The 19,716-nt window shown below is 42.0% G+C and overlaps 1 protein-coding gene across 1 annotated transcript in view; it reads left to right on the top strand.

The window, feature by feature from the left end:
- iars1 (isoleucyl-tRNA synthetase 1) overlaps nt 1-19,716 on the top strand; it is a 71,603-nt gene that overhangs the window by 23,978 nt on the left and 27,909 nt on the right. The window contains exons 14-23 of the mRNA XM_034218904.1: nt 3,324-3,450; nt 6,612-6,685; nt 14,129-14,323; nt 14,637-14,723; nt 15,322-15,405; nt 16,815-16,959; nt 17,451-17,571; nt 17,841-17,932; nt 18,315-18,392; nt 18,840-18,961. Coding sequence (XP_034074795.1) covers nt 3,324-3,450; nt 6,612-6,685; nt 14,129-14,323; nt 14,637-14,723; nt 15,322-15,405; nt 16,815-16,959; nt 17,451-17,571; nt 17,841-17,932; nt 18,315-18,392; nt 18,840-18,961 — 1,125 coding nt within the window. The remainder of the gene's footprint in view (nt 1-3,323; nt 3,451-6,611; nt 6,686-14,128; nt 14,324-14,636; nt 14,724-15,321; nt 15,406-16,814; nt 16,960-17,450; nt 17,572-17,840; nt 17,933-18,314; nt 18,393-18,839; nt 18,962-19,716) is intronic.

Here is a 19,716-nt window from a genome sequence, read left to right as displayed (position 1 = left end):
CCTCTGGTAATGGGACTGTCAAACAGAGATGAATGACTAGCCGCCAGGAAGCTGGAGACGCACTCATGAACACGGAGGCCTGCACTAACGCACACATTACTTTAAAGGCCATATTCCTTTTCTGAGGGATACAAGTGTTGTATGGTACACATTACCGTACAATACAGTATGTTATTGTGCTTTTGTAATGTAGAATGTGGTATTTATTTCTGCCATTGATTGAATTTATTTTTCTAACTTAACACTTGGTATATAAAATCTCACAATACAGCTACAAAAGGCCATAACAGGTACACAGAGCCCACGGTGAAATCCTCTATCAGCTCAAAACTCCAAACCCCATGATATTACATGTAATATTATATAGATAACTAAAAAAACACAGTAAATATTCACATCCAATGCATTACTAATCGTTCGGCAGTAGAATAAAGGATAATACATTTACAATATTTGTTGACATAATGAAACATGTATTACTATATTCTTTAGACCAGTGCTTCTCAAAGTGTGGTCCACGGACCACTGGTGGCCCGTGAGCGCCCCCTCGTGGTCCGTGAGTATATTGGTAACATTTCACATTTGAAATAAATACATTTATTTCAGTTTTCCGCACTCTCGCGGGAATATCTCCGCAATGGAGCGAGGTTAAGTTTCACTTTCGATTGCATGATATAGCCCAGCGCAACACCTTCATCACACATGTTGCCACTTGTTTGTACCATTTTTAGGCGATTTGTAATCTGTTCTAGAACAACTATGTGTTTGTTTATATTTGTGGAGTCAGGCGAGTGTTTTTTTATTGGTTAAGTGGTCCTTGGTATGAAAAAGTTTGAGAAACACTGCTTTAGACTGTATATCTAATCTAACCATTTCTATAATTTATAAAGCTGTTATGCTTGGTGAGCCTTGAGGAAATGTAATTTAAAGTATATACACACATTCCCTCACTGTGTCTGTGGGTGCAGGGTTGGTGCTCCTAGAGTTTTCTAATTAAACTTATTCTCCATCATTAATTAATTGATTTTCTTTAAATAAGATTGTTTTTTCTTTTTTGATTGGACTCCACATTCTTACTTTAGTTTTAATCTCAGGAAGAGTGTCTGTCTGGCTCTGTCTGTGTGTATGTCTGCTTGTAGGGCTCAGTTCATGTTCACTCGTGTGACACTTAAAATAATCCTTGAGAAAGCAAAGTGCTCGTTACCATATTCTTGAAGTGATTTTCATTTTTTTTGTGGCATTCCTTAAATGGTGCATTGGGTTGACTCAGGCTAAGTATATATTGAGCAGGTTCAGACTGATTTCTCTGTCTTTCTGATAAAATTAAGGGCCAAATTAACGAGTGCTTGCAGGGGGAGCTGGTCCCTTTTGAGGCTGAAGGGGCAGGAAGCTGAGTAACTGGCGCCTGATTTCAGAATGTAGTTTCTTGACCATAAGTGAGTGTTGAGTGATTGGTCCTAAGATAACTCAGGCTGGATTATTCAATTTTTTCTCCATTGGATTTTTCTCTTCTCTTGTTTGTTTGTCTATTGGATTCAAACCCAACCGTTTTTCTATTTAAAACAATGGTTCCTTGATTTTAGACCCTGGTAGACAAAAGTAGGCTTCTCCTTCTCTCTCAACACAGCAACTGTTGCAGATTTAAGCAAATAGCTTATGTTAAAATTTCTGCTAACATTAAAGCAGACAAACACACACCTGAGTGGGTTGTAAGAAGAAAGCACCAACCAAACTCTTCATGTACTGACTGTAATTCTCTCTAAAGACTCCTGCTAACAGCTTCATCCTGTGATAAAATCCAACGCTTGACAGACCTGTCCATCACAAAGCCATGTGGGAGAAAAATCGCTGTTCACGAGGAAGGGTTTAGCAAACAGTCAATTATTATATATGTTGCATAATGTTCATTTGCTTTTAATTTTCTACCCTCAGTTATTTTTACTTTTCCATCCTCCTTGCCTCCATCTTGCAAACACTCATTCAGTCCTGACCACAACCTCTGTCTCCCTCTTGTCTCCATCCCCAGCGTCTCTGACTTATAATAGAAGCCTGAACATGTTAAATGGCTCTTCTGTGCGTCTCGAGCACAAGACAGCACACTTTAATTCTACATTTAGCACCAAGCAGGAGTGGGAGGGCGAGGGGGGGAGGAGTGTTCGAGGGGGGCTGGTGAGCAGCAGCAGTAAAAAAAAAAAAAAATCATTAAATTGATATATTAGCGGCCTAAATAGAAATGCCTCCTACAAATGGGAATTGATGAACTCGTTGCTTAGCGCGTGGATCCAGACGAGGATTTATATCCCCCCTGCTCGGTTCTGCTGAGCAACACGGCCTGGCACAGCAAGAGAGGAAGAGATTGTGAGATAGTGGATTAAAGCTAGAAATCGGTCCAGGCAAAATGGGAAAAGAAGAGAGCAGAGGAGGAAGATGCCTTGAAGGGAATGTTAACCTTTGCCGATGAGCTTCATAGAGAGAGCAGTGAAGCGTTTATTTTTAGGGCAAAAACGAGGCAGCAAAGGAACATAATTCAGCTCAATAGGAACATAATAGACATTATAGTCATTCTTGCTCTTGTTGGAAGTAATATGTTGTACATTTAATTAACATGGTATCTATAGGGCCTAAAAAGCACCAAGAAATATTACCCACAGGTGGGATTACTCTGATAGGTGGCTGTTCAGTCTTGTTGTTTCAGATTTATACTAAAAACTGTCACTACTGCCTACTACATTAGCTAGAAGGCGCATACATTTATAACGAGCAAGTTTAAAGGAACATCAATAAATTGAATCTTAATTGCATTTGATTTATCCATCTATCTTTGAGTACTTATATATATGTATGCCACGTATCCCGATTGCGCTATGTTAAGAAATGATGCGATAGGTAAACATTTTCATTTACAGCTGGCAGGTACTGAAAGAATAAGATTATATTAAATTATTTGAAGTCACGTCCCTGCTGTTTTCTATTGTATTTTTCAGACATTTTATGGTATGACATTCCCATTAAAATGCAATCTATGCGGTGTGGAAAAGGTGTTTAAAGTCTGAACATAATGAACCCTGCAGAATATAAACGTTAAAACAAGAGTTGATTGCAATATTTGTCTTACGTGTCATTTCAAGCAAACGTTGACCTCCCTCCTACACACACACACACACACACACACACACACACACACACACACACACACACACACACACACACACACACACACACACACACACACACACACACCTGAATCTTCTGGTGGTTCCAATCATGTTTAATATTTTTAAAGAATAACTAAAACCCAATTCATAATCTTTCTGTCTCTGCAGGGTTCCAGAGTTTGTGCGTGAGAAGCGTTTCGGGAATTGGCTGAGAGACGCACGAGACTGGGCGATTTCCAGGAACCGTTACTGGGGCACGCCGATCCCTCTCTGGGTCAGCGACGACTTTGAGGAGGTCAGGAAAACACACAAACACACACTTGTTGTGCATTTAATAGAGTGCTTAATCCTTCTAATGTGTCTTTGTACTCTGCGGAGATCACACAATTAGTCTGTGTCATGACCAAATACCAAGACACTTACTCTTTTCACAGGGTTGGCAACACTCACAAATCAATAGGGGCTCTGCATGCGAGAGCATAATTGAAAAGTTGAACATAACTCTCACTTTTATTAACTCATGAAATAAGTCTGGGAGAAAACTATTTTATGTCTCTCCAAAGAGAATTTTAGTCTGCTGCAAGAGTACAGAAATCCAGCTCCTGAGTGAATGTTTCCCACCTCTTTTTGACACTCACATCATTTAGAATATGTGAACCTCTTTGTGTGTGGAGGCTTGTGTAGGAGAGACTTCCCATCAGGATGTCTCATGGTGAGTTGACCATGGTGTCAAACCAGAGAGTGACTCCGTACTGCAGTCAGTCTGCTCCCCTCAGGCACCATTACCCAGTGACTCCGTAAACTCAACACATGAATGATTCATTAATGTAAACAGAAAATAAACTCAAACCAAAATGTGTTGGTTTCTTTTCAAACAGCGATAGGGGGGAGGAAGGGAAGGAAGACGCGGAAAATAAGGGGAGGAGGAAGAGGGGACAGAATAAATTAGCCGTCAAAGAAAATGAGGAAGTGAAATACATAAGACGGGGTTAAGGGGGGGAGCAATGGAAGATGAAAAGTGAGCGAGGAAGATAAATGGAAGAGGATAGAGAGGCAGACAGTGGAGAAGCCAGCCAAACTGTATAAATGTCCGCCTGGTTATGGGTGTTTATTGCCAAACCTATAAGACTGAACTGAATAGAGATGTCAGAATTGGGTTGTTTGAGCGTTTGAAAAATGAGGTGTGTGTCCCCTGGCTGAAAGAAGAACAGCTAGCGACCTGCTTGCTGGAAATAGCATTGTGACTGTTTCCAGAACACTTACACTCCCTGGCGCCTCACACACACAACGCTAAAGATGTAAGTGAATGTGTGTGGATCTATGCGTGTGGCAGTATGATAATTCTAACTCTCAGTGTCTTATTTCTCTCTTTCTGAACGTGATCTGGTAAAACTAGAGCAGAGCCTATAGGTTAACTCTCTGAGGAGGCCAGATAACACACTTAACCAGGGTAGGAATTTCACGGCGGCCATGACGGCCATGGCCGTCGTTGCTCCTTGGTCTGGCCGTTATGCCCCACAAATAATTGTACGTCCTACGGCCACCATGGACTGTTAAAATCTCGAAGTTGCTCTAAAAGCGTTAGAGCAGTGGTCTGGTCTCTGAACTGCGTTATGCTGCGTTCACAACGGACGCAATATTCGCATTGCTCTAATCGCTGGAGTTTCACCGTGGCTGTCAGCTGTGTTTACTCCTGTCATTCAAACAGGACGCACTGGAGAGGGGGCAGGGCTTATATCCATGTAAATACTGTGGTAGAAACCAACTACAACAAAATGTACATATTTTACCGTGATTTAATTGTTGACAAGTCTGCAGACAAAACGGCAGGCGAAAAACCTTTTAAAATGCATTTTCTGAATGGAGATCAGATCGATCAGGCTAAACTAACCTAGTCCAAACTCACAACAACGTCCTAAAGACAGTCTGTGGTTTGTAGATGTTTAACTTTCGTCCAGTTTCTGACAGAGATGGAGTACTCGAGTCCTGGACTCGAGTCGGACTCGAGTGCCGATTTTCGGGATTCGTGACTCGACTCGGACTCGCGCACTGATTGACGCGACTCGGACTTGGACTCGTGAATTCTCGCGCACGATGACTCGGACTCGGACTCGTGAATTTCCCCACCCACAATGACTCGGACTCGACTTGTACATTGACGCTCCGACTTGGACTCGGACTCGTGAATTCCCCCCCCCACGATGACTCGGACTCGACTCGTACATTGACGCTCTGACTTGGACTCCGACTCGAGCAAGTTTTCTCTGGAGTCTGATGTCCTCTATCCTGGCTTGTGCACCTGTGAGGCGAGTTCACGTACTGGCCCCCGCTGTTCCAGTCTAAACATGTCTAGAGACACACCCCGCATCATGCTGTATGCTTTCACACATTCTGCTTCCACATTGGAAAAGAGCAGCGCAAAATGCTTGTTATGTTATGGGGAAACAAGATTGAAGAGAAGGCTCCATAACACGACATTACTCTAAGGATCGAGTTCAGACATATAGGCTGTGTTGAACACTATATTCAGAGTAACGTGATCTAATCAATAAATAAAGATTCAGCAGATAACACGAAAGCACATGGCTACTTAACATGCAGAATGATGTAATTTTGCATGCTAAGTAGCCATGTGCTTTCTGGGCTAAATCTTTATTAGTAAACTGATTTAACCGGTAAAACTTCCTTCAAAATAAGAGTCCCGATCTTATTACTATCAAAATAAAAGTGCAAAACGAAAACTTTACCATAGGAAAATATTGGCATACAAATATAATCACTTCTCTAAAAGTTAACTCATTTTAAATATAGTTGGACATATTAAAGGTAATTTACAATAATAGTAAGTAGTAAGCTTTATATTTGTATAGCACCTATTACAAGAATTGTAGCCAGTAGCCAAACTCGCTTCACAGTAGTTCAATAGACAGATTAGTATAACATGACAGGATAAAAGCAATGTAGAGGAGCAGCTACATTTCAACACATATATCCACGAAGATTAATACATGAAGACTTGTGACTTGGACTTGACTTGGACTCGAACACAGGTAATGATGACTCGGACTCGACTCGGACACTCCTTGGGTGACTCGGACTTGGACTCGGACTCGACTACGACTCTCCCTTGGTGACTTGGACTCGGACTCGAAGAGTGGTGACTCGAGAGTGACTTGGACTCGTGAATTGGTGACTTGACTGGCCTTCAATGGCCTTTGTGCCCTGACATGTGGCCTTTGTGCCCTAAACAAATGTGTGACACCAAAGGCCAAATGGCCTTGCCCCTAAAATGACGAAATTCCCAGCCTGCACTTAACCATACTGTACTTTCTAAGGGAAAGTCACTCAGGAAGTCTGTAAAAGTAGGCCTACTTCATCAATACTTTTGTAAAATGTGTGCCTGAATGCTGTTTTAGGACATTTCTTAATAAGAGTGTGTTTGTGTTTGTCCGTCAGGTGGTGTGTATAGGGTCCATTGCTGAACTGGAGGAACTGTCCGGAGTCAAAGTAACTGATCTGCATCGGGAGAGGTGAGTCACTGATCCAACACCCAGATTATCAGGCAACCACCTGAGCATGCACTCAGTGGAGTGTGACTGCTGGGGTAGTGTGATACCCTCAGATTCACAGACTGTGTGTGTGTGTACATGAAACGATACGTTTACAATGTGATGTTTGTGCTTGTATGTCAAGTTCATGGTCAAGGTCAAATGTAATTATAGAACGTATTTAAAACAACAAACGTGCTGAAAAGGATCAAAATCGAAAGGCTTTACAGCGTACTTCTTTGCAATGATAACCCAGAAATTACCCACTCTCCTCAGACAATGCAACATACAAATAGTGCAAGAGAAAATTAGTGCAAGAACGTAAAAGGGCTAAATAAATGACAGGAAATGTAAATATATACATATAAAATATATACAGTGGAGCAAAAAAGCATTTAGTCAGCCACCAATTGTGCAAGTTCTCCCACTTAAAAAGATGAGAGGCCTGTAATTTTCATCCTAGGTACACTTCAACCATGAGAGACAGAATGGGGGGAAAGAATCCAGGAAATCACATTGTAGGATTTTTAATGAATTAATTGGTAAATTCCTCGGTAAAATAAGTATTTGGTCACCTACAAACAAACAAGATTTCTGGCTCTCACAGACCTGTAACTTCTTCTTTAAGAGCCTCCTCTGTCCTCCACTCGTTAACTGTATTAATGGAACCTGTTTGAACTCGTTATCAGTATAAAAGACACCTGTACACAACCTCAAACAGTCACACTCCAAACTCCACTATGGTCAAGACCAAAGACACCAGAAACAAAATTGTAGACTTGGCTGGGAAGACTGAATCTGCAATAGGTAAGCAGCTTGGTGTGAAGAAATCAACTGTGGGAGCAATTATTAGAAAATGGAAGACATACAAGACCACTGATAATCTCCCTCGATTTGGGGCTCCACGCAAGATCTCACCCCGTGGGGTCAAAATGATCACAAGAACAGTGAGCAAAAATCCCAGACCCACACGGGGGGACCTAGTCAATGACCTGCAGAGAGCTGGGACCAAAGTAACAAAGGCTACCATCAGTAACACACTACGCCACCAGGGACTCAAATCCTGCAGTGCCAGACGTGTCCCCCTGCTTAAGCTAGTACATGTCCAGGCCCGTCTGAAGTTTGCTAGAGAGCATTTAGATGATCCAGAAGAGGATTGGGAGAATGTCATATGGTCAGATGAAACCAAAATAGAACTTTTTGGTAAAAACTCAACTAGACGTGTTTGGAGGAGAAAGAATGCTGAGTTGCATCCAAAGAACACCATACCTACTGTGAAACATGGGGGTGGAAACATCATGCTTTGGGGCTGTTTTTCTGCAAAGGGACCAGGACGACTGAGCCGTGTAAAGGAAAGAATGAATGGGGCCATGTATCGTGAGATTTTGAGTGACAACCTCCTTCCATCAGCAAGGGCATTGAAGATGAAACGGGGCTGGGTCTTTCAGCATGACAATGATCCCAAACACACCGCCCGGGCAACGAAGGAGTGGCTTCGTAAGAAGCATTTCAAGGTCCTGGAGTGGCCTAGCCAGTCTCCAGATCTCAACCCCATAGAAAATCTTTGGAGGGAGTGAAAGTCCGTGTTGCCCAGCGACAGCCCCAAAACATCACTGCTCTAGAGGAGATCTGCATGGACAGCAACAGTGTGTGAAAACCTTGTGAAGACTTACAGAAAACGTTTGACCTCTGTCATTGCCAACAAAGGGTATATAACAAAGTATTGAGATGAACTTTTGTTATTGACCAAATACTTATTTTCCACCATAATTTGCAAATTAATTCATTAAAAATCCTACAATGTGATTTCCTGGATTCTTTCCCCTCATTCTGTCTCTCATAGTTAAGGTATACCTAAGATGAAAATTACAGGCCTCTCATCTTTTTAAGTGGGAGAACTTGCACAATTGGTGGCTGACTAAATACTTGTTTGCCCCACTGTATATAGATATCTATATCTGTATATATATATATACACAACATAAGAATAAAAGACTACATTAACCTAATAATAGGCGCATTTACACCGCAGTACTTTTCCCACAAAGGTTCATGAGAACTCTTTAGTTCTCATGAACTAAATTCAGATCGCGTTCACACCGGAATAAGTTCCTGAGGGAGGATTAGGCAAATGAAGCCGCTGACGTCACTTCTTCTTCTGCTTTGGGTTTACTGGCAGGCCGCAAACAACTTCACGGCGTATACTGCCACCCGAAGTCCCCGGCCGGAAGTCCCCGGAGTTGGGGACTGGCTTCAGTAGAAGCTGCTGGGACTCCCAGCAGCTTCTACTGAAGCCTTCCGAGTAAATCGCCAGAACGCCGACACCTCCTCATCTCCACTGCTCCCATGTTTTCTTTTGTGTTGCCATAAATTAGTCTCTCTGCGTTTGTGCGCTATGCTAATGCTAATAATGCTAATGCAAGGATAATAAAATGGCGGCTTCACAAAACCTTTTGGGAGTTTTACGGGGCGTGGTTTACATTCCGCCCAGCCAATCAAACATAGGAACCCTTTCGGAACCCCGAAAGTACTGCTCTCTAGCAGGGACGGAAAAGGGGCTAAAAAGGTTCTGATTAACTAATTTTAGTTCCAGCTCTTTTTGGTGTGAACCATAGACTGTATATATAAATGGACGTAGTGTCCGTGACGTCACCCATAGGATTCTGCAGAGTTGCCGTGAAGCCCTTAGTAGGCGGAGTCGGCCACTAACGGCTCGACTGTGACGTCAGAGTCTAATCCCGCCTGCTCCAAATAAGGGCAAAGAGGCGGAGCCGAGGCGGGACCAGTTGCCTCCGAACTGGAAGTAAACAGTGCTAGCTCAGGCTAAGAAGCTAAGCTAACATGAAATACATGCATACCAAGTTACTGCTAACAGTGTAGTTCCCCTATATAAACGTTACATTCATAATCAAATGAGACAATCTGCAAGAGAATTAGCTATATTTTGTTATTCTTAATGCATGTCATTCACACGTTGAGAAAAGACGGACTCCACCGCCCGGACCTAACGGAGCCGCAGTGGGCTAGCTCCGGGATGCCGGCTGGAGCTAGCCCCCTGCGGCTCCGTTAGCTCCGGCGGCCACCACTGGGATAATCGGGTCCCCTATTAACATTTGCTCCCGTTTAGCATTATGAGCGTCTAGCCATAGACTATACAAGTCTTACCCAAGGCTGAATCATAAACTAAAATGTATATGTATGCATAAAGGGTTACGTCCTTAGCTGGCTAATAAGTAACAAGCTAAGCTACCAAGCACACAAACACCTGCGAACGGGGTTAACATGTATAATATTATCATTTTAGACTTCTTGGAAGTTCTGGAATTGTCTGGTATTTGTAACAATATTCCCTAAAAGCATAGGCGGCGCGTGAGGCTCAGGTTTGGGAAGGCTAAATAACTTTTTTTTCATCTTACGCTGCCCGCCTCCGGCGTCTATAGAAAAGAGATCAACTCAGTGAAAGCACTGCCTGCTGACCGATCAGAGCTCAGTGTGCGGAGTTTAAATCTATCAAGTCATATTACAGGAAAAAGGAAATGCAGTTTGAACTGCCGTATGCAGAGAAGACGCCGACGTGTCGCACTTATCATTCATATCACACTGACATCACATCATCAATCAGATCATCGATCTCACATCGATATCACAATGTTTCCTTATCTGAGTCAGCTTCTCGAGCCGTATCTGGCCGTGCAACACTTAGTTACATTGAATTTGTCACATATACTGTATGCAGACGTATTATTTTATGCAACACATTACTGTAAGTTGACGAAACACTCAACTCAAATGTAATAAAGTCAGATCCCCTCGTGTCTTAGATGGGGCAGTATCATAAAACTGTTGTACGCTTTCAAACACTCGGTAGTTTATTTTTTAACGAGTTGTTCTGTATTCTCCTTGCAGGTGCAACTATGTGGCTTGTATCCTGGATTATATGTTTAAGTCATGGATGTTTAAAGTTCATATTTGTCTAATATTAGTTTACTTTTCATTAATGAAGTATGATGTTGCGCTGTCAGTACACTTGTCCCTGTTTGTGATTGGTCAAATGTAGCTAACCCCGCCCCTTTCACGTGAACGCGTTCTCAGCTGGAGAGAGAAACCCTGGCTTGATTTACCAGAGTTGATATTAACCAGCGTCGTAGGACCGCTTAGCGAGATCTCGTTTGTTAGGGTTAGTTAAGATAACTCAAACGTATCCAGGGTATGTTGAACTGGCTTCGTACATGGCACAGGTGCCTGCATAGCAGCGCTAATGTCAAAGACACACATTAGACATTATATTTTTATTTTTACCAGGATGCAGTTACACAAATATTTGAGAAGGCTTAGCCTTCCCTAGCCTACAGTACCCGCCGCCCCTGCCTAAAAGGCACAATCACCACGAACACGGCTAAAGCTAAAGGGTCAAGTACAGTACTATGACTAACTAACGTTGTAGCCTCTATGGTTGTAGCCTAGCAGAGTGGACAAGTTGCTGTTAGCTGACAGTGAGGCATGTACGTGTCCATCAAAGTGACCACGCCCTAATTTATGCAAAAACTTAAGACCTAATATAAATAAAAGGGTCGTGTTAGAAAACAATTCACTCACAGATTCATAATCATGAAGGTGGAATCTAACTATATCGATAATCATATTTATTACATGTTTTTTTCTGCTGTAAAGTTGGGCATTTTAACATGGGGGTCTATGGAAATTGCTCCTTTCTGCAGCCAGTCCCTAGCGGCCCATGTATGAACTGCAGTGTGTGGCACTTCCGTATTGGCTTCCCGGCTCTACCCCACAGTTTGCCGCTTGGTGTGAACGCGACATTTCGGAACTAAAGTGGGAAAAGTACTGCTGTGTGAACGCGGCTATTAAAAAAGATGATATGGTGTATGAAGTGTCTGTGTTACATCTGCCCTCGGCCTCTCTAATGTGACCTGTCAGCCTGAACCAGACGTGTGCTGTGGAACACAGATCACTTCACTGTTCCTCTCTTCTTCCCTAATTACCTTTAATCACTTCCATGGCTTTAGACATCTTTAATTGATGGGGGAGAAAGAGGTCGCCTTTGTCCAATCCTGTGTTTGGCCTGTGTGTTTACAGGGAGCTTATAGGCAGTTTGACCTCTAGCTACAGTGTAGTTTGGGCAATGGAAATCTTATGTCCTTGGCTCTTCCAACAATGCAACATAAATGTATATATATTTATACATAAAACAATACAAATAGTACAAGAAGATAAATAAATATAAATAAATAGTGCAAGAGAAAAAATCTGAAAAATGTTATAAGACGAAAGAAACACAGAATGTTATATATAATACTGTACAGTGGAAGAAAATACTGCTTTTTGAAACTAAACTCAATGCTAAATATGTATGTATCCCTTACAACTAAGTGGACAGAAAATTCCCAGAGGTGATGACTCGGCACACATTGCGAAAATTATAGCAACACCCCACACAATCTTAAACTACTCAAAATGCACTCGGCAGTGCATTTCTTTTTAGAAAATGACTCCTTAACACTCTCCCTTTTCTAAATGGGCCCAGGAGCAGAGAGCTCTCTGCAGCAGAGTACTGCAGCTTTAGGGGCCAACAGCAGATTATTAAAGGTGTAATCTGCAGTTTATAGGCCTGAGTGTTAATGATTCAAAAAGGTTGTTGAAGTAGGCGAAAAGAAAAAAAAAGTGTGCTTAACAGGGTGGGATTTTCATGACGGCCATGGCCGTCGTAGCCCCTCGGTCTGGCCGTTATGCCCCACAAATAATTGTACGTCCTACGGCCACCATGGCCTTTGGGCCCCTCGCACTGTTAAAAGTTGCTTTAAAAGCGTCAGAACAGTGGTTTCTGAACTGCATTATGCTGTGTTCACAACGGACGCGATGCGAATACTCGCATCGCTCTAACCGCTGGAGTTTCATCGCGGCTGTCAGCTGTGTTTACTCCTGTCATTCAAACGGGACGCGCTGGAGAGGGGGCGGGGCGTATCTCCATGTAAATACTGTGGTGGAAACCAACTACGACCAAATGAACCTATTTTATCGTGATTTCATTGTAATACACCTTTCAAAATGATGCCGAAGTAACTAAATACTGATAACGGTTAGTAAAAACCATGCTTTAATGCTTTGACAAGTGTGCAGACAAGACGGCATGCGAAAAACCTTTTAAAATGCGTGTTTTGTGAATGGAGATTGGATCGATCAGGCTAAATTAACGTTGTAGCTGCTCCGTCCACACTCACAACAACGTCCTAAAGACAGAATTAAAGCAGCGACTGTATTCGTCATGACACAGTCTGTGGTTTGTACATCTTTAACTTTTGTCCAGTTTCTGAACAGATATGAGGAGCTGTGAGGAGTTGATTAAAGAGACACACACACACACACACACACACACACACACACACACACACACACACACACACACACACACACACACACTTTTGCATTCCAAAGTATTGCTTGTTCATACAGTTGGATGTTGGAGCTTCACTGTGCACTGCTGAATGATGTATGTGCAGAGTTTGACCCTTGAAGGCTGTTTCTTCTGCTCTGAAATTGAATATATTTGTTACATATTAATAGAATTTTTGATTATTAGATTTGATTTCGGATTTGTGAATGGGAGTAGTAGTAGATGGAAAACATACCAAACACTAATTATTCAAAGTAAAGTATTTCATTTTATATACGGTAATACTAAGGAGGCATAGGCCTATATAATGATACGATTATTGATATTAAAAAAGTGATTTGTTTTTTGTCATTAGAAAGTGACATTATTTATTTGTAAGCTCCAAATCCTAATTTTTCCCTCAATGGCCTTTGTGCCCTGGCATGTGGCCTTTCCGCCCTGAAAAAATGTGTGACACCAAAGGCCAAATGGCCTTGCCCCTAAAATGACGAAAATCCAAGCCTGGTCCATCTTTATGTGGATATATGATGTTACATCTAAGGGGACTTTCCATGCATATGAATTTAAACTAGATTTAGTCGGCAGCTTGACAATTTATAGGTTCATCTTTTTTCCTGAGGTTATAACTAAAGAAACAAAGATTTTGTTCATGGGCTTTATCTGTGTGAGTCAGAAAATTGAGTAAATTAATCCATATCCATGTCTGAACTTTAGTTTTTCATCCAAAGCAATAACCAAGCTTATTCTAGTGGGTGTCAGCACAATGTAAGCACCACAGTACTTTTCTTAAACCTCGTTCCCAGAGGTGAAAGATTAAACAATCGTTGCTTTGGCCTGCAGCCAAACTGCCTATAGACCCCTGCATCCACATAGTGTACAAAAAGCTCCCTGTGGCAATAATAAAACCCTTAAATAAAAAAGAACTGGTCAAATTGTTATTGCTGCCATTTGTCTTAAAAATGGTTCCTCCTTATTCTTTGTTCTTTCTCCGTTTCGTTCCATTTTGCTCTGCACAGCATCGATGGTCTGACCATCCCGTCCCGCTGTGGTAAGGGGGCACTGCGCAGGATCGCAGAGGTGTTCGACTGCTGGTTTGAGAGCGGCAGCATGCCGTACGCCCAGGCCCACTACCCCTTTGAAAACAGGAAGGAGTTCGAGGACACTTTCCCAGCGGACTTCATCGCCGAAGGCATTGACCAAACGAGGGGGTGGTAAGCATCGGAAGACATGAGAGCTGGAAGAGGTCAACAGATGAGGGATAGGGACATTGAGAGCCTGCTGAGTTCATTGATGAAATTGACAAGACAGAGCATGAATGCATGGACACGAGTGGTGTTCTAAAACACTTCATTATACATTTTTTTTAATTGAATAGACAAGTATCAAATAATGGGAAATGACTGAATAAAAATGGATAGTTTAATTGTATTTTTTCTCAGTTCTACTCCATACAAGGATTCAATTGTAAAAATATACTGCTCATTACCCTGACTTTGTGTAATGTCATTGTGTATCCTCCTGCAGGTTTTACACCCTGTTGGTGCTCTCCACAGCGCTGTTCGGAAAACCGCCCTTCAAGAATGTCATCGTTAACGGACTGGTCCTTGCTAGGTGAGGTTTATTAACAAACCCCTCTTCCTCTTCTTCCTTTAATTTGCAGATATACATATTTTTTATTTAATTTAAAGGCTGATCTATGTTTTTCTTACTGTCACCCAATGCTGTGAGAAGATCAAAACCAAGCATCTTGATACTTTCCAATTACTAGTCCCTTCAATTGCCTAAGCTTGCCATAGCTACACAGGCAATACTCAATAACAGGGTGCATGTTTGGTTCAAGCCTTCAATGGGTTTCGTTAAAACATGTGCAAACTGTATATTTCAGTCAATTTCAAAAACATTTAAACTGTTTTTTATGTAACTCAGTCCTGTTTGTTTGTTTCCTTTCTTCTTCACCTGTCCATTCATCTCCTATTGTTTTGCCGTTTCCTTTCCCAGTGTGGTATGTGTGCCATAACATTTAGCCTTAGTGCTGCTCTACAATAGGGCTACTTGTCCTCAGCCCCGGGGTCTAAACGCAGCACTGTGCTCGTAGGCCTGCTGACCTGGAAGGACTTGACTCATTTGAATACCAAGTTTCTAACATGCACTTTTGGGCATGCATGCGTGTGGATGTGCATTAATGCCTTTGCTTGTCCCACTCCTACAGCGATGGACAGAAGATGAGCAAGCGCAAGAAGAACTACCCGGATCCAGGCCTGGTAGTGCAGCAATATGGAGCCGATGCCCTCAGGTTAGCTTCGTGCTCCACTGTGAATGAGTGTGTCTCTGAAGCATGAATGCGTGTGTGCCGGTGGCAGGGTTCTGTTTGTTAACTTACCTTATGTTATTAGCAGGCATGGTTTTAAAAGGTTTAAAACGCTATCCACGCTTATCTAGGCTCTTTCTTTGTCCCACAAACACACGCATACTGTACATACACATTCATATACATGTTGTTTGTACAATCATTCAATACATCATATAATCGCTCCCTTGCCCTGAGCGGTGAGAGTGCCACGGCCATATGGTCCTTATGAATAAAGCACTATGCAGTTTCGCCATATGCTCACCTATATAGTGATGAAGAGTGAGCTGCAGAGATAAAAGTGGTAAATGGTAAAGTTCCTCTTTAAAGCTTTACCATATGTAAACACAATCACTCTTTTGTCCCTAAAACTTCACTCACACTGTTATGGTACAGCAAGTTTCTTAGTATGTTTACTCTTACATTATATGGAAACTGAACCAGAGACTGAAGCATAGACTGTGAGGGTGTTTTGTATTTACAGTAGCTACCAGCAAACCATTCATATGTGCCCATTTTGCCCATATTTATAATTTAATATTCAATTATATGAATATTGCCTTTGGTTGCCTGAAGTTGCATCAACCCTTATACTGAAAACCCTTTTCTAACCAGTCTACCCCGGCGCGCTGACGCCTGCCACAGACTATTATATTGATATGCATTATTTAGAAATTCTGTCAAATTCTGTGTTTATTTGGCTTTAATGAAGAGAATAGATACATTTTTAGAGATTGCTGGTAAATTAGGTTTTGGCCCAAAAATGTTTTGCAGAAAATATTCACGTGAACATTTAGACTAAATGGTGAATCTAATCCAATCAAGATTTGTCTGACAGCAAAATATCCTTGCCATTAGGAAAATGTAGCCTGCGTCATTGCTTGCCTTTGATTGGTGTCCAATAAGTGTTTTTATAATCATGTGAAGAGTAGTGTTTGCCTTATTCTGTTGTTGAAACAGCCTCAAAGATTAGCTCTTCTTGCTTTGTTTGCTGTCAGATTACAGTTTCAGATTTGTTGCATTTTATGCATTTGAACAACTCGTTAATACACACATGTTTCCGAGTTGTTGTTTCGATTCAAATCTCGAGTCTGAATCTCATTTTTCCAATTATTCCAACACCACATGATTGCAGCAGAAATGCATATTTCCCAATGTTTACATAAACAAAACACAATTTGTGTACAGGTTCTTAAAGATTGACTTAATGTGTGTAGGTCCACTTACACAAACAGCCTCACTCATTCATAGAAATGTTCAGTGTGCACACCTTGGAGTTACTACCTGTGTACACACTAAGTGAAAACCAATTTTGCCAAACACACCAACAGCTGATTTACTGTCCCTCTTTGTAGACTGTACCTCATCAACTCTCCTGTAGTGAGAGCAGAGAATCTGCGTTTCAAAGAGGAGGGTGTGCGTGACGTGTTGAAGGATGTCTTCCTGCCGTGGTATAACGCCTACCGCTTCCTGGTGCAGAACGTACAGCGGTTACAGAAGGTAATGAACACATTCCCTACCCCCCTAATCAAGGTCTAAAAAGCACAATGCTGAGAGTACAGAACATTGTTACTATTATTCATCATTTAAATATAGTTAGTGCCATGAAATAATGTTGTTTTTGTTGGTTAACTGATGACTGGTTATATGGGTCCACATTGGATACAATTTAGAAGCAGACATTTTTCTTTTGATCTGCACATTGGAGCAACTTTAAAAATATATTAAGAAGAGAATGATGCTTAAACAGGCAGATTCTTCTCAAAGGGTGACTGCAGTAGCTAGTAATACACTACACATCTAAACATATCAATGTTGACACCTACAATCAAAGAAAGTAACATCTGCTGCAGCTACATGAACAACCTGTCCCCTAGATTCCCGTCATCTGTCTTAATCAGTTATAGTAAATGGCATAAGATCCGGTTGTTATGTGTGTCGATTATACGTGTTTGTGTGTGTGTGTTCAATCTTGTGTATGTTTGCGTCAGGAGGATGACATTCAGTTCCTGTACAATGAAAACACGGCAAAGCAGAGCGACAACATCATGGACAAATGGGTTCTGTCCTTCACACAGTCCCTCATCCAGTTCTTCAAGGCTGAGATGGACGGTGAGACAGACATCCTCAAAACACACACACTCTGGTGTTATTATATGATATAGACAATGACTAAGACAATAAGAACTAGGCGTAGCACACCATATTGCCATTGTGATGTGTTTATGCTTAATATTCATTTTGCAAGACTTTATAACTATTTAGCTGTCTGATACCAAAGGGAATTATCAATGATTATTTGAGCGTTTCCAATTAATAACCTACAGACTCGGCATACCCACCACATTTATTTATTTAATTAACTTTATATAATGTTTCAGCATACCGCCTGTACACTGTCGTGCCTCGCCTGGTCAAGTTTGTGGACATGCTCACCAACTGGTATGTGAGGACCAACAGACGCCGACTGAAGGTGAGAACACAGCTCCGAATCAGTGCCTGTTTAGAGTCAACATTGTTATGTAAGGCAGATGCAAGGTGCAGCTAATGACTCAAATGTATGCAGTCCCAGGATCTGATGAGTCGCATTAATGCAGACGATGCTTCTTTAAAGTTGATGTCCTGTATCTTTAGTTTTTGATGTTGTTTTGTTAAGCTCATACACATAGTTAAAGGGAAAACTGATTTAAGCTACCCCTAAGGCAGATATTTTGTAACTATCAGTTTGTGGCCCTCCTGGTCAAAATGTGGTCTAATTGAATTGGGGATACATGCGCTGATGCGTGCTCAGGCACTTTTATCTATTTAATGTTCCAAGGGGACTGACTCTTTGTGTATGTGCGTGAACTTTGTAGGGAGAGAGTGGCACTGAGGACTGCCTGTGGGCGCTGGAAACCCTCTTCAGTGTTCTGTTCTCCATGTGCAGGCTGATGGTGAGTCATACTGTGTGTGTGTTATGGTTTTGCTTTTCTGTATGCAGAGCACTAAGAAATAATGCTGTTATGGAAGAGGTGTGCTTGCATGGCGATGAATTATGCATGAACAGTAGGAGTTTTTATTTATAACACATTAAAGATGTTTGCATGTTAGGCGAGATGCATGCTAAAAACCAGTTAGCCTAACCCGGATCAATACGGATCAGCTGTTTGCTGCACAAATTAATTAGCCGTGGTTGAAATGGAAGGGAATTACATTAGAAATGAACTTGCTCTGGTAAGGGTGCATGACCTTTTGCATCATTAAGGAAAAAATAAATACAGTAAAAATGTGTTTTTTAGAGCAACAAGGAATGCATATCAAATACAGTACAGAGCATCTAATAATCTTCTCTTTTCCATTTTCTCTTATGTCTACTTACTTCCTTCCCTTCTTACCCTCAGGCTCCTTTCACACCCTTCATTACAGAGATGATGTACCAAAACCTGCGTCACCTCATTGACCCGGCCTCTGTGGAGGAGAAGGACAGCAGCAGCATCCACTATCTCATGCTGCCCCAAGTCAGGTGAGAGAAATCCTCCAACAAAGCAAAAAAGATCGAGTGCTTTATGCCACTTATATTAAAGGTGACATGTCATGCTTTTCCGGTTAGTACCCGTCCCCTTGTGTGTTATGAAGGTTTTTATGCATGTAAACGGTGTGCAGAGTCAAAACCCTCAAAGTACACCATGTAGGGAGTAAAACTCTAAAACAGAAAATACCTCCCCAAAACGCCTCGTTGGAGATACGTCACTGTCCATTTGATTCTTCCGGGGACATCATGATGTCATGTCATCCCCGGAACGAAATGGACCAATCCGTGGAGCCGTTACGTTACGTCCGCGGAGCCGTTACGTTAAGCCCCCGCTGATTGGTCCAAATTGACCAATCCACGGACTTCCTCACACACTCAGTGCAGGCAGCTCTGCTGATTTCTCCTCCCTGGCTGCAGGCTGATAACAGACAGTTGGGATCGTGGCGAAATTCTCTCTGCAGACCCATTCTCACAGCGTTTATCAACCTTTTTCTTACTCAATATCAAGCCACACTTATTGTTGTTACTTCGGCTGTGACTTTGTGTGTGCTCAGGGTGAGTTTGGCTGTGTTTCGCTGGGTATCGCTAAACAAGGAAATCACACCTCCACGGAGCTCAGCGCGATTCACAACGTCCCTACTGGTCCCGACCAATCGGAGCACACTGGGCTCACAGGGAGGGGGGGGCAAGAGCTGCAACGAGCCGTTTAGTGGAGAGAGTGAATACACGTAGTTTACAGAGATGCT

This window comes from Gymnodraco acuticeps, unplaced genomic scaffold, assembly GCF_902827175.1.
Source record: "Gymnodraco acuticeps unplaced genomic scaffold, fGymAcu1.1, whole genome shotgun sequence".
Classification (NCBI taxonomy): Eukaryota; Metazoa; Chordata; class Actinopteri; order Perciformes; family Bathydraconidae; genus Gymnodraco; species Gymnodraco acuticeps.
The sequence above is the reverse complement of the archived record's forward strand: the minus strand, read 5'-3'. Positions and strand labels throughout refer to the sequence as shown.